The following is a 13516-nucleotide window of genomic DNA, read 5'->3' as shown; positions in this document are numbered from 1 at the left end:
TCATCAGTTTCTCAGTGTCGGAGTGAACGGCGCTTAAATGTCAGCGACTCCCTCCGACTGATAATTAGCAGGGAGGCCTGGTGGGGGAGTGGAGGAGCAGCTAGCGCCGCAGCTCACTGCGCACAGTGTCAAGTAGGGAGAGAGGGGAAAAAAAAAAACGACTTTTATTTTTTTCGTTCTACCTCAGCTGAAATGTCGGAAGGAATTCAGAGTAAAAAAACAAAGTTGCGCTGACGTTAATGCAGCTGCAGCAGGTGGATACGATGTGCAGTCTTATCGCGCTCCGGTGGAAATGAGTGCACACGTAATATAAACACATTGAAGAGGTGTGTGTGTGTGTGTGTGTGTGTGTGTGTGTGTGTGTGTGTGTGTGTGTGTGTGTGTGTGTGTGTGCACTCATCAGGAAGTCTTGTTGACAACATTATCCCGGCTGATGTGAGCTGCACGCTTGGCGAGCAGCTCCCGCCGCTGCAGGAAGTCCCTGCAGAGGAAGACGTGGATGAAACACACATGCAAGCCTGCAAGCGTCTTCATCCACATTCTGTCATGAGTAACATTTCCTCGGCTTTTAAATGGCTTCCAGTACCCTCCGAACGTCGGGCTCGGTTTCCTGACAGGAAGTTATTACATATCAGCACTTTTTAAGCGTGTGTTTCATCAGCACTCTGTCTCTTTTTGCTGCTGCTGCCGCACATTTCTGCAAAGCGTTTATGCACACGTGCACTTCGACAACACACCTCATTTTGCTTGTCGTTTCACATCAAGGTTGCTTTATTTTCTCACCATATGTTGTGTATTTTTTTTCTTGGAAGCGCTCCAAGAGGCCGTGTTTGGCCAGATTTAGATAAACTTAATTTGGCACAAAGCGTCGCCGCAGCCACAGCAGCTTTGCACAGCTGGACGAGGCGCGCTCGCTTTAATCTTTGGAGTTGGCACAGAGTGCGCGTGTGCAACGCACCCACACACACTCACACACAGCAGCCCAGACTGGCAGGTTGCTGCTGAGCTGCTTTGTGTGTCTAATTATTGGATCCTCTCCGTGTCCTTGATCTTTGAACTCGGGGCAGCACACAAGCCTCTTACAGGGGAGGCGGAGTTTCAATTTTAGAATTCACAGAAATTTTTAGGCTTGCGAATAGACAGGAAAAACAGCAAGTAACAGATTAAATTTAGCGTATCTCATTGTCAGCTATGACATGATTTAACAAACAAACAAAGGCCTGACAAACTTGCTTGACTTCCTGTCGTTGGGCTCAAATGCCGGATTCTAGAAATGATCTCAGCATGCGACGGAGAAATGCGCCTTTGCGAGGTAGAAATCCTGCTCAATCTGCATTCAATCTGGCCGTTCTAACCCAGATTATGCTGCAGGGTATTTTGTCAACCACATCTGTATTCTGCATTCTATCGCCCATTGTCCTCATTTCCTGTCGCGTCCCGTCGACTCCCAACTTTAAAATCTTATTTGACTCATACAACAGTGTCCTTCAAAGGCAGAACTTTATGCCTGCAAAGAAACCTCTCCCACTGTTCTACACTTTTTTTCCTCCCCCCGAGCTGAGCTGCTCTGTGGTCAGCAGTTCATCCTCCTCCAGCTGCGCGACCGTCGAGCTCTGTGCGGGTGCGTGTGCACGCTTGCACGCACGCACGCACGCGTTGGCGTCAGTGCGTGTGCGCGCTGGCACCAGTCTGCTGACCGACTGTCTCCGGCTGCAGTTAGCTGAGGCTGCGGCTCCTCTTCCTTCCCTCTGTGCCTCCACTCTGAGCTGATGGTGTGTTCACTTTCATCCCTGCCTCACGCCATCCCCTCCTTCTCACGTCGTCTCATTCCCATCCTCTGATTATCCCCCCCTCACCTCATTAATTACCGTCTCTCATCTCTGCAATAATCTCCTTCGCCATCCCATTCGGTGATTAATAATCCCCCGTTTAATGTAATTGGACCCTGTAATCTTTGGTGAGCAACAATCGGCCTCGACATGCAGCCGGCCGACTCTTTGTCTGCGCCCGCATCCCGTCCTCTGACATCCAGTCTCCCGGAGTAGCCAATTAAATCTGGATCCCGCTGGCAGAGCCGCAGAACGATTTGCTGAGTGAAGAGCCGGTGGTCGATCTGACTGACACAGAGATATAAAGCAAGATATAAAAAGAAATGTAGGCTGGGGTTCCTGCCAGAGATGAGAGCGTTGCTCAGAAGCTCTGAAGCTGCAGATTAAGTTCAGCAGTTTTCATTGACTAACGTGAACCTTCCTACGCTGCCTTCCTAAATCGGTCTGTGATCGCTATGGAAACTGTGTGTATGCGCGTTCGTGTGTGTGTGTGTGTGTGTGTGTGTGTGTGTGTGTGTGTGTGTGTGTGTGTGTGTGTGTATCGAAACGTGGCTTTTTTTAATCTGAGCGAATTGAGCCATCGCGCCCACAGCTTTGTTATATTGAAGTATAATCTTCAACCATCTCTAATCTATGAAATCACTGACTGCTCCTCTTTGTTTATGCCCGTCTGTATGTAAACTGTGTGTGTGTGTGTGTGTGTGTGTGTGTGTGTGTGTGTGTGTGTGTGTGTGTGTGTGTGTGTGTGTGTGTGTGTGTGTGTGTGTGTCCCGAGGCATATTCTCTTATCTTTGTATTACATCATCTCTCTCACTGCCTCCCACGTTCGTGATGGCGCTGCTGTCGAGTCGTGTTGTGTAAGAGAGCCATCTGGTGGCGGCTGAAGGAAGTGGCCCGCATGAATATCAAGAAGCACGTTCTTGATTGAAAATCAATTGAGTGAAAACAATTTTTGCTCTTTTATCTAAAAAAAAAAAAAAATGCAACTCTAAATTGAAAAATAGACACTAAGTGGTTTCAAGAACAAAAGCGAAGCAGTTTTTTTTTTACGCGAAAGTTGGAAATACTGCACACAAAACATCAAAAGTAGGACTCAGACAACAAATCACATTTTATCATCCCTTTATTTTTTTTTTCTTTCAACATTGTAGAAGCCCCTCCCACCCTCTGCTGAAGGCCTTCATCGGCCACATGGGCCTCGGCGGCCGTGGAACCTGGGAGGCGCCGCTGAGCTCCGTTCCCCGTGTTCCCAACCACAGCGCATGTGAGATGGGAGAACTCACTCAGACCGGTAAGACCCACGCATGCAAATATATATATGTATGCGTACAGTATATGTATACAATCTCAATCTATTCTTCTCCTTCCCTCCAGGTGTGGTTCAGCACCTTCGCAACGGGCAGCTCCTGCGGCAGGCCTACCGCCGCCACGACCTCCTGCCCGCCGACTGGACCCCCCGCCAGGTGTGGCTGGAGACCACCAGCCGCAGCCGCACGGTGCAGAGCGGCCTGGCGCTCCTCTACGGCTTCCTGCCGGACTTCGACTGGGCCGAGCTGAGCGTGCGGCACCAGTGGAGCACGCTGTTCTGCGGCGCGTCCTGCGACTGCCCCGCCCGCAACCGCTACCTGGAGGAGGAGCAGCGGCGGCAGTACAAGCTGCGGGTGGGCGACGGCGAGCTGGACAGGACGTACGCCGACATGGCGAGGACCCTGGGCGTGGCCACGCGGCAGCTGCGGGCCGCCAACCCCGTGGACTCGCTGCTGTGCCACCTCTGCCACGGCCTGGCCTTCCCGTGCGTCCTCGGCGGCGGCGGCGCCCGGGCGTGTCTGACCACGGCGCAGTTCGCCGTCATCCGCCGGCAGCAGCTCGACGACGAGCGGCAGCGGAAGGAGGCGGGGCTCTACCGCAAGTACGCCGTGCTGGCCATGCACCCCTACCTCAACAGGACCGCCGCCAGGATGGAGCGCGCCGCCCGGGGCGGGGCAGGGGCGGAGCTCTTCGCCCTCTCCTCGGCGCACGACGTGACGCTGGCGCCGCTGCTGAGCGCCCTCGGCCTGACGGACGCCAGCTTCCCGCGTTTCGCCGCCCGGGTCGTCTTCGAGCTGTGGAGGAGCCCGGCGCCGGCCAGGAAGGGCAAAGGCGAGAGGTCGAAGGTCAAGGACGGAGAGCCGTTCGTCAGGGTGCTGTACAACGGCGAGGACGTCACCTTCCACACGGCCTTCTGCCGAGAGAGCGACCGCCGGCCCCGGCAGCCGCTCTGCCCGCTCAGGAACTTCCTGTCGTTCGTGCGCAGGGACATGTTCAGCGTGCTCAACGCCACCTCCTACCAGGAGGCCTGCTACCGCCGCTGACGGCCACAGCAGCAGCAGCGCCGCTCGTCGTGGCTTTTTTTTTTGTGTGTTTCACTCCTGAAGGTGATGCACTTTAATGTGGCTCATAATTGCCACAAAAAGATTCCACATGCATTTTTTTTCCCCACAGTTTACCTGAATATTCTTGACACAAACTGAGCTCTGCACATTCAAACGTTTGTCACAAATTTCACACCTTTTATTATAGGTTTTTTTAAAAACTCTTTTTGATCATGCCTGTGTGTGTGTGTGTGTGTGTGTGTGTGTGTGTGTGTGTGTGTGTGTGTGTGTGTGTGCGCGTGTGCGTGTGAACCGTGGGTACTTCAAGGGAAGTTTTGAAGGCACTTGGCCACTTTATCCTTACATTCCATCTATGGCATGGAGTTGTTAAATTCCACTAATCCTGGTAATTCCATGAACCCACTGATGGGTTTCTGACAAGATCTCTATAAGATTCTCTATAATGTTTATTAGAATACATTGGGCATTAGTTTGACTCACATTACTGAACATGACTTTGTTTAATGTTTTGAGAATAAATTGTGTAGTCCATTTCAAACAGGGCGTTGAACTTATTTGAAAAATAGGGCGAAAGCAGTGTATTAGACCTGGAATGCAGTCAAAACATACTAAAAAAAAAAAAAAGGACATTGATGGGGTTTTCTCCTCTCTTTTGAATGCTACTAACTTGTTTTAGTCAAACTCAAATGTGGTCCTTTTAATCACACGCCTGATTCTGTTTCTCTTTGTTTTACGAATCCTGTATTGCATCTGAAAAGATGGTGATGTCATTCCGTTTCAGTTGATTTCCCTCTTGTTGGAATTCAATACATTTCTTACTAAATAAAACTATGGACTTGTCCTGTGATTGGTTTGTTGGTGAATGGCTGTTTTGGGGTGGCAGTGAGTGAGTGAGTTTATGGATCCTGTTCGTATTTTTACGGAACATGTTTGTTGAGCAGTGAAGTGAAATGAGCCTTTTTTATTTTTTTCAAATGGCATGCGTTATTTTTTTCTGCCGCTAGGTGGCGGGTGAGGCCACTAAAATGTGCTCACCTCCATCTTCCCCCTGCAGCCACCATTACTTATCCACTTAGTCACCAGTGCCGCAGCCCGTGTGTTTGTACGAGAGTGAAAAAAGAAAAAAGTGAGTCCCGTGCGTCGCATGTCATCATCATTCGACAAAATGACAAGATATTAGTTATTTGGCTCGTTCTCAAGAGTGCCTCAGTCTGATGCTGCCTCGTCTTCTCCTTCAGAAGCCTCTGTGTCGGGAGGATAATACAGAGGGACAAAAAAAAAATAAATAAAAAAAACAATTCCAATAACAATATTATTCTCCCCGGTCTTGCACGGCTGTTTGCAAGTAAATAAATGGGGACATAATAGAAGACAAGTGTCATCAGCAAGGTTTCTTATTAATCCAGGCAGATTGGATATGAATTAAATTTTCAGATGCCTGAATTGCTCAGCATGTTGTTGTTTTTTTTGTCTTTTGTTTCAAAGCTCGTTTCCTCGTTTCCATCCTCTCAGATCTCAAAGACATGCATTGCTCGACTTCCTGCACCCATTGTAATTTCAGTGTAATTCATCTTATCATCAGAAGTTTGATGTTGACGATATGGTAAAGACTAATGAGTAAAAAAAAATATATATATATATATTTTTTTTCGTTTCTCATCTCACAATACAACTTGTGGATGATCATAGTGGAGGTCGTACAATAAGAGAGGAAAACCAGTACATGGTAAAGAAAAAGGTTCCTATTTTACTATAAATGTGCATTTTGTCAAGGTTATGTTGTAAAACGCAAACAGACTTGAAAATCACTCGGATCACATGTCACATTTCCTCTTCTCGTCAAGTGCACCCTGAACTTCAGCTGACACGTCGGTCCAAAAGTTGCAGTAGGAAAAAAAAACAAAAAAAAAACGACTTAAGTTGATGCAAATTTATTCTCAAACTTTTCCCCCGCTCACATCGAAACTTCTCTCCGCGGCCGTTTCCCATCTCAGGGGCCTGACGTCAGGCCTGTTAGTGACGGCAGCCGGACTTCACAGCCAACCTTGATTCAGGGACGTCTCTTGTCCTGCCCTTTCCCACCGACACCTTTTCCCTCCAGGTCGTGACACCCGCCCCTCACCCCATCCCTCCCCACCTCTCCACTCCACTCGCCTCTGATGTCATCCCGCCGCTCTGAAGTGGAGCAGCAGATTTTTCTTTTTTTGGGGGGGGCTTCTTTTTTTTTCCCCACCTGCAAATCGGCTCAATCTTTGAAGTTGTTACACTGCCTCTGGCTTTGGTGGGACACCTGTCTCTTTTAGTGTGCGTGTGAGAGAGAATGGCAAAGATGGATCAAGGTGATTGTAGTGTGTGTGTGTGTGTGTGTGTGTGTGTGTGTGTGTGTGTGTGTGTGTGTGTGTGTGTGTGTTCAGCCCCCAAAACGTCCTTTTTGACCCAGACTAGAATGCAAATGCGGTATATTTCCCAACCATCACAGGCTTTTGAGCACAAATAGCAACTCTGTGCATGTATGCGCGTGTATGTTTGAGTGTCCTTGTAAATATGTCATTTTGAGGACCTGAATCCATTAACAACCACCGACACGGGGACATTGTTATTTGTGAGGACACAAACCATATCAGTCCAGTTTTCAATGCGAAGGCTTAAATATAGAGGCCAGATATGAATCGGGATAAAGTTTGGATTAAGGTTCGATACAAAGTTCGGGAAATGGAAGTCCAATTTAATTCCTTAGTAGGAGAGATAGACGTGTGTGTGTGAGAGAGAGAGGGCATTTTTTTTGTCTTGTGCAGACATTATGGCCTGCCCATAAATCATATCAGTTATGGAGGAAGGTTTATGTATACAGGCAATATTAGGTCAGGATTAGGCTCAGGGTTTAAAACCAATAAAAAAATTCATGGACAATGCTATTAAGTCCCTGAAAAGATAGACAGACAAGTTTACGTGTGTGTGTGTGTGTGTGTGTGTGTGTGTGTGCTTGATTGTTTGGAAGAATAATGAGTCAGACAGTCGACTGACAGCCTGGACAGAGGAAGGGAGGCATTGTGGTTGACAGTGGTGAGTAAAGAGGCTGGAAGACTGGCGGACGCTGAGGTCCCTCCGCTGGTGGCTTTGCCGAGTCATCGCAACGGGCCGCACTCCCCCTGAAAACCACAGCTACGACTGCAGGTCAGCCACTGGTTCTATTCTGGTCAATTCTAGCCAATCACATGAAGGAGCAAAACGAGGAACCGTAAGAGAGACTGCAGGAGAGTTTAAACACTGTGACTAGTGGTGTGATGAGGATCAACTGGAGTAAACAGTCCCCAAAATGCTTCATGGCTCTTTCATTCTGAGCCTAACAAGACAACTAAAGTGCGCCACAGGTTTCCTGGTCTGATTGCTACCAGCTTGTTCTCGGCCCGAGCAATCTGATAAAGGAACTTTGTGGTTGGAAACAGATTTAAAAGTTGGCCCGCTAAGTGGCGGAATGAGGCAAAGATGAAATTAAGCATTGCGTTTCCTCAAAATAAAAAAAAATAAAAAAACAAACAAACAAAAAAACCCTTCTGTGAAGAAATTTGAATTTCGAAGTAAGTGGCTGCATCGCTTTTATTTTGCCAAAAACTGTAATGGAAACCTAGCTTATGTCACTCACTGTTTTCTCACATGTGGCCCTTAATTAAGCCCTTCGCTAAAGCAAACAAATGGCCAGTGTGTGTTTACGTGTGTTTGGCCAGCAGCCTGAGTTTGATGCTCGCTTGTTTACCTTTTTAGTGAGTTACTGCAACGTGAGCGACTCCTCGTTAGCCAAAATAATCAGGATTTATGAGTCTCGCCGTGCAGTAAGTGGTGGGGCTGGAGGCTTCGCACACACACACACACACACACACACACACACACACACACACACACACACTAGCGTGGGCGGAATAAGTGAGTTTTATCTTTACCGTCTTGATGCTCGTTTATCACAACACACACAAACACGACCTGAAACCTGAAACTTTACTTTTTTTTACCCCTCGTTTTCTGAACATTGACTTTGAAGCCTCTCCTGTGTCCTTGTGTGAGTGCGTGCATGTGTGTGTGTATGTCAGTGCGCGTGCTTATAATTCTGCTCTCCACCAAACTAGCGTGCACGTGCACCCTGACGTCCGCCGAGACGTCTCACTCCTGTCCTGTGGTATCTGTGTCTTTATTACCCCGACTCTTCGTCCCTCGTCTCCAGTTGTTGCGCACGCGTACTGGCTACATCTCTGCCTGTGTGTGTGCGCGTGTGCGTGTGCGTGCGTGTGTGCATTTGAGCACGGATCCCTGTGAAAGTCTGTCTCAAATGCAAATGGACAAAGAGCCTTTCTCATCAATCTGCTCGCTGGGAGAAAAGAAGGGCGCGATGACGGACAGACGGCCGGAGCGCAGACACACATACCAAACATGTCTGAGTGAAAAGAAATGCATTTTAATAGAGGGCCAGCGTGGAACGACGGGAGTGCAGAGATGAAGCCGAGGAGGAGGAGGAGGAGGAGGAAGATGAAGAGGAGACGGAGGAGGAGGAGGAGGAGGAAGAGGACGAGGGAGAGGAAAGCACTTGGTAAATGGGTCAGGTCTGTCTGCTAACCCAGGCACAGAGAGACAGAGAGAGCCAGACTGCACAACATGTTGCTGAGAGGAGACACGGCGGAGAGGAGATAGGGAGGAGGAGGAGGAGGAGGAGAGAGCAGGGACAGAGGGAGAGGAAGGAGGTTTTTATTGACTCTGAACGGACACAGAAACAGACAGTCGGTTATCAGCTTCAGACGTTTGGCTCTGATTCCAGTTCCAGTTCAAGGTGCAGGTCTGACTGGCTGACTGGCTGACTGGCTGACTGGCCCACACCTGAAGCCGCCACCACCACGCAGCTCCCACCGTCTCCCTTCAAAGGAGGGCTGGACAGGTTCGGCAGGTGAGCCGAGTCCCACCCCGTCGACCCGCCTCTCTGACTGAGCCCTCCATCCTGCTGCTGCCGCCGGGCTCGCCGCTCACTTCTGAAAGCGCCGCCGGACTGGAGCGGCTTCAAAGTGAAGGACAAACAGAAAGAAAAAAAGGCGGCCTGTCTGATGTGATGGCGGCGGTGGCGGCGGCGGCGGAGGTGGAGGCGTGGCCTGAGCCCACGAAGGAGTTGATCTCATTTGACAACGTGTGACAGTGAGGAATGACTCCAACAGCCCCCCCGCACCCCCCACCCCTCCAGCCCTGTCAACGCTGTGTCACCCCCCCCACACCCTCCAGCATCTCCTTGAAGCGCCTGCCCTCCGCCACGTTCGCCCATGCGGGTCGCCATTGTGTGCCGACTATGCGCGACTGGGTAAACACGGCCAGCAGCAAATCCATCGGGGGCGTTGGGCTGAACCGCTTCTCCCCAGGGGGCCCTCGGCGTCCCACTTCCTGTCTTTGTAGGCAGGTTCCTGGTTGGTTTGGGGCGGGGTGGGTCACTCTCCCTCTGGGCCCATCGGCAGGTTGAGCACACAAGTGCGTGTTCCGCCACGGCCCCCGGACGGCGCCACTCAGGGCCCTGGGTGGAAGCGGCGTGCCGGTGAGTAACCAGGAAGTGAACACCGACACTCCGTCCTTTTGTCAACACGGGGCTGCAGAAATTCATTTTGATTTCATGAGGTTGTTGAGCACTTTGTGAGTCGCACAAGACTGCGTTGACTCTGCGCTCTGGTTTCGGCGACGCTCGGATCCGCGAAGCTGGAATGCAGCTGCTGTGATCTCATCTCATCCGTCGCTCTTCCCCGGCGATGAGGATCGGAAGAGACAGACGGGATGAGACACACTTCGGTCTGACTCAGACGCTCCACTCCGGCAGCGTGTGCGACTGCGAAGGTGGGACGGAGGAGTTGACGGGTCGTTAGCTTGCGCTGTCGCGACGGCGGGATAAGATATCGCTAGTTTGATCAGCTGCTTCGTCCGGTTGTTGGAGTCTTGGGGACGTTCAGGTCTTGGTGGGATTCGAACAAGCTGCTTGTTTGTGCAATGCTGGGATGAGATGAGCTGGAAAAAGAACAATCTGACACTCTGAGGAGAGATTATTGGAGAGCGAAGGGTCTTCTACAGCCATGGAAGGAGCTGAACTGTTTTATCTTTTATCTTCAGTACAACTGCTGAAGGTAAAGAGGTGCGCCGAATGATATCATGTCGTTCTGCGACTACAACTATTGAAAATTGTTTTTGCGTTTGTCGGAATATGGATGCAAACACATTAACCTCATTGAGATTTCTGAACAACAACGAGAGCTTTATTATCTGAATGACGTCGCTTCAGACCTTCGATGTGCGGCAGACCTGAGAGTAAATGCCATCTCCAGCGCCTTGGCCATCTTCGCCACCACAGATGGCTCTCTCAGCAGCGGGACACCGGGGATTAAAGTTCAGCCGCGTCAACTGTGGGCGGAGTGAAGAGGATGACTGCATCGCCGTCATCGGCGCACAGACGGGGAGGGGGAGGACGGTGGCGGAGAGAGCGGGAGAAAATGGCACAGAAGAAGGGCGGCGTTGTAAATAATGCCCGGCGTGAAGGTTTTCAAAGTTTTCCCCAAGGTGAACAAAACAACTCCGTCACACCACAACCCCCCCCCCCCCCCCCCCCCCCACCTAATGCTCGAGACACGCAGAGAGAACGCGAGCATAAATGAATTGAGGTAAGAGTGGGCCTCTCTGAAAAGCAATAATCTTCCATCAAAGCCGGTCAGGCTAATGGAGCCCAAACAATTTCAGTCTGGACGAAACAAAGAAGCAGAGGAGGACGGCCGCTAATAAGCGACAGCGGCGATGATACTGAGTCCTTTCCAGGTGAACGAGTCCCTCTGAGCCGGACTCACCTCGAGACGACGGCACACAAGGTGAAGATCTCAATCAGAACGCTTCCTTTTCTCACAATTTCAATAATGCTGCGCTTTCCTTCTATTTCCTTCCAATACAAAGGTGATCAGTCTTACAAATTCCTCTTCAGGTTTCTGGGTTTTTTTTTTTGCATTTGAAAGATTTTGACTCAGGAGGCCCTTTTTGCATAATTTCATAAAGAAGAAGGAAGAAGGAGGCGCTGGAATGAGGAAGAATGGTTGAGGTCAGGATGAGAGGATGAGGGAAGGATGAGATGAGGAAGGACAAGGTAGGAAGAATCTGACTGGGTGTCACTCGGTAGATAATTACTATTATTAGTGTTTGTAGTTCTGCTCTACAGGGAACAGAACCGATCACAATCATTCAAGTTGCTGCTGAGACATGAGCATCTTCACACACAAAGCAAATAATGCACCATGTAATTGACTGATAAGCTAATTTGTGCATACAGGTGATTAACAATGTACCTCATAAGTGGCGAGAGGTGAGTTCCAGGACGGTGGAAAACTATTTTTCTTAAAGTTTCCTGTAAAAAACCTCTCAGACTGCCGCCGCCTTCCTTGTGTTTCTGATGCAGTTTTTTTTTGGTTCCTTTTGTTTCTCTCACGTCTGCTGTGCAAAGGTCTCACGACACTGTTGACTTCTGAAACTTCAGACATATTCTACCTCTGCTCTCTCGGGCCCCTCGGTGCTCGACCGCGTTGAACATTTCAAAAAGCAAAAACAAATACTTGTGTTATGTCAGCTTAAAATATGGATTCAGCAACGATAAAAGATAATCAAAATGTCAGAAGACAGAGGCTGGGAAATGGAATAAATTAGGCGAGGGATAAAAAAGTCTCGGCTCCCCTGAAATAAATTCCGATGCTCTTTTCCATTGTTGTTGCCGACGAGGAGCGCGGCGGGGCTCCGCGGTCGATACGTCTCTGAGCTCGACTCCACGGCGCAGATCTATAGCGCCGCTTTGAATTATGATTACAGATCCATTGCTCTTGTTGCCCTCCCCCGACAAACACACACACGCACGCGCGCGCGCGGACAAACATACGCAGACGCACAGTGTCGCCTGCTAAACAGGGTGGGTAGGTTGTGGAAACAATGAGGCTAAATCAATGGCAACAGCAAACAAAGCACGTCCCGCTGAGCCCCTGACATAGGTCAAGCATGGAAAAGCAAAAAAAAACAAGCTGAGAAAAAACACACAAAAAAATGTCGAGCATGACGAGCGCGGCAAGGTCCGATGTTTTTCTCCTCTCTTTGCTCGGGACAGGAGTTTTTACACGCTGCGGCGTCGGTGCAGGAGGAGACGGAGGGATGTTTTCATTTATCTTTCAAGAGGTGATGAAGTCATCGTCCTCAAATAGACGCGTCCTGACCCCGTCGCTTCCTGGCGGTAAGTCATCCCCTCGGTGCACAACCACACACACCACACACACACACACACACACAAACACACACACACACACACACACACACACACACACACACACACACACACGCGTGCGTGCGTGCTCTCCGCCTCTTCTTCCTCCTCTGTCCTCCACAATAAATCACAGTGATGAGACGTAAATGCATTACCGTGGACACGAGCCGCAGGATATACTGCCGGGGAATCAGGAGCGAGTGTGTGTTTGCGTGCGTGCGGAGGTGTTGAGCGAAAACGGTGCCGACGCATGCGGAAGTTATCGCGGCACCACGTGTAGCTCTGATGGTTCCTGCACGACAGATATTTATGCCTTCTCGGTAATCAGAGGCTGGTGGAATTAGAAGGCGAAACAAAGAAAAGCATCATGGATCGGACCGAAGAAGCAGGGGATTGGGATTTTATTTTGGATAAATACTCTCCGACAGGCTTGATGGGTGTCGATTTAAGGTGTTCAACCATATTGTTTGTGGTCCCATTATATTTTCCTTGCAGGTTTGAGATCCCTCAATTTTAAGTTCACGCATCTTTGCCCCGTCACTGCTGAGGATTGTGGGAAAAAAAAAATCAGCGGGCAGCTGCGGATCCCCGTGTGACCCTGGAAGGAGCATGGACACGGTCTGAACGGAGGGCTTTCATGGTGCGCGCGAGCACACACACACACACACACACACACACACACACACACGCTCAGAGGAAGCTGTCAAACGGAACATAAACACATATTAGCCACATCATCTCTCATCGACACTTAATGCGGCGGCGCCGGGGGTGTTAACACGCCGCGAGCTGCGCTAATGCACTCTGGCGGTGCCGAGCGTCAGACCGCAGCGCGCGCGGGTCTCTGCGCCGGGACGAGCGGCGATACACACATTTAGTGTGAGAAACCCGAAATCCCAAAATAGCCGCTCGACACCCTCGGCACTGGAAGCCTAATGGAAATACATGCATGTACGCTTTACGCTCTGCAATGTGGGTTTTGTGGGTCTCCAGCTGGCGACAGCGTGTGTGTCCGCGCCTTC

The 13516-nt window shown here is 50.0% G+C and overlaps 1 protein-coding gene across 4 annotated transcripts in view; it reads left to right on the top strand.

Moving 5' to 3' along the window:
- pxylp1 (2-phosphoxylose phosphatase 1) overlaps positions 1-5041 on the top strand; it is a 32571-nt gene extending 27530 nt beyond the window's left edge. For all 4 annotated transcript variants that reach the window (XM_076036883.1, XM_076036881.1, XM_076036882.1 and 1 more), the window contains 2 exons: positions 2981-3120; positions 3204-5041. In XM_076036883.1, coding sequence (XP_075892998.1) covers positions 2981-3120; positions 3204-4180 — 1117 coding nt within the window. In that variant the 3' untranslated portion in view covers positions 4181-5041. The remainder of the gene's footprint in view (positions 1-2980; positions 3121-3203) is intronic.
- Positions 5042-13516: the final 8475 nt, after the last annotated feature.

This window comes from Nelusetta ayraudi, unplaced genomic scaffold (genome assembly GCF_046127955.1).
Source record: "Nelusetta ayraudi isolate G7.1 ecotype Tasmania unplaced genomic scaffold, CSIRO-AGI_Nayr_v1 ptg000048l, whole genome shotgun sequence".
NCBI lineage: Eukaryota > Metazoa > Chordata > Actinopteri > Tetraodontiformes > Monacanthidae > Nelusetta > Nelusetta ayraudi.
The sequence above is the reverse complement of the archived record's forward strand: the minus strand, read 5'-3'. Positions and strand labels throughout refer to the sequence as shown.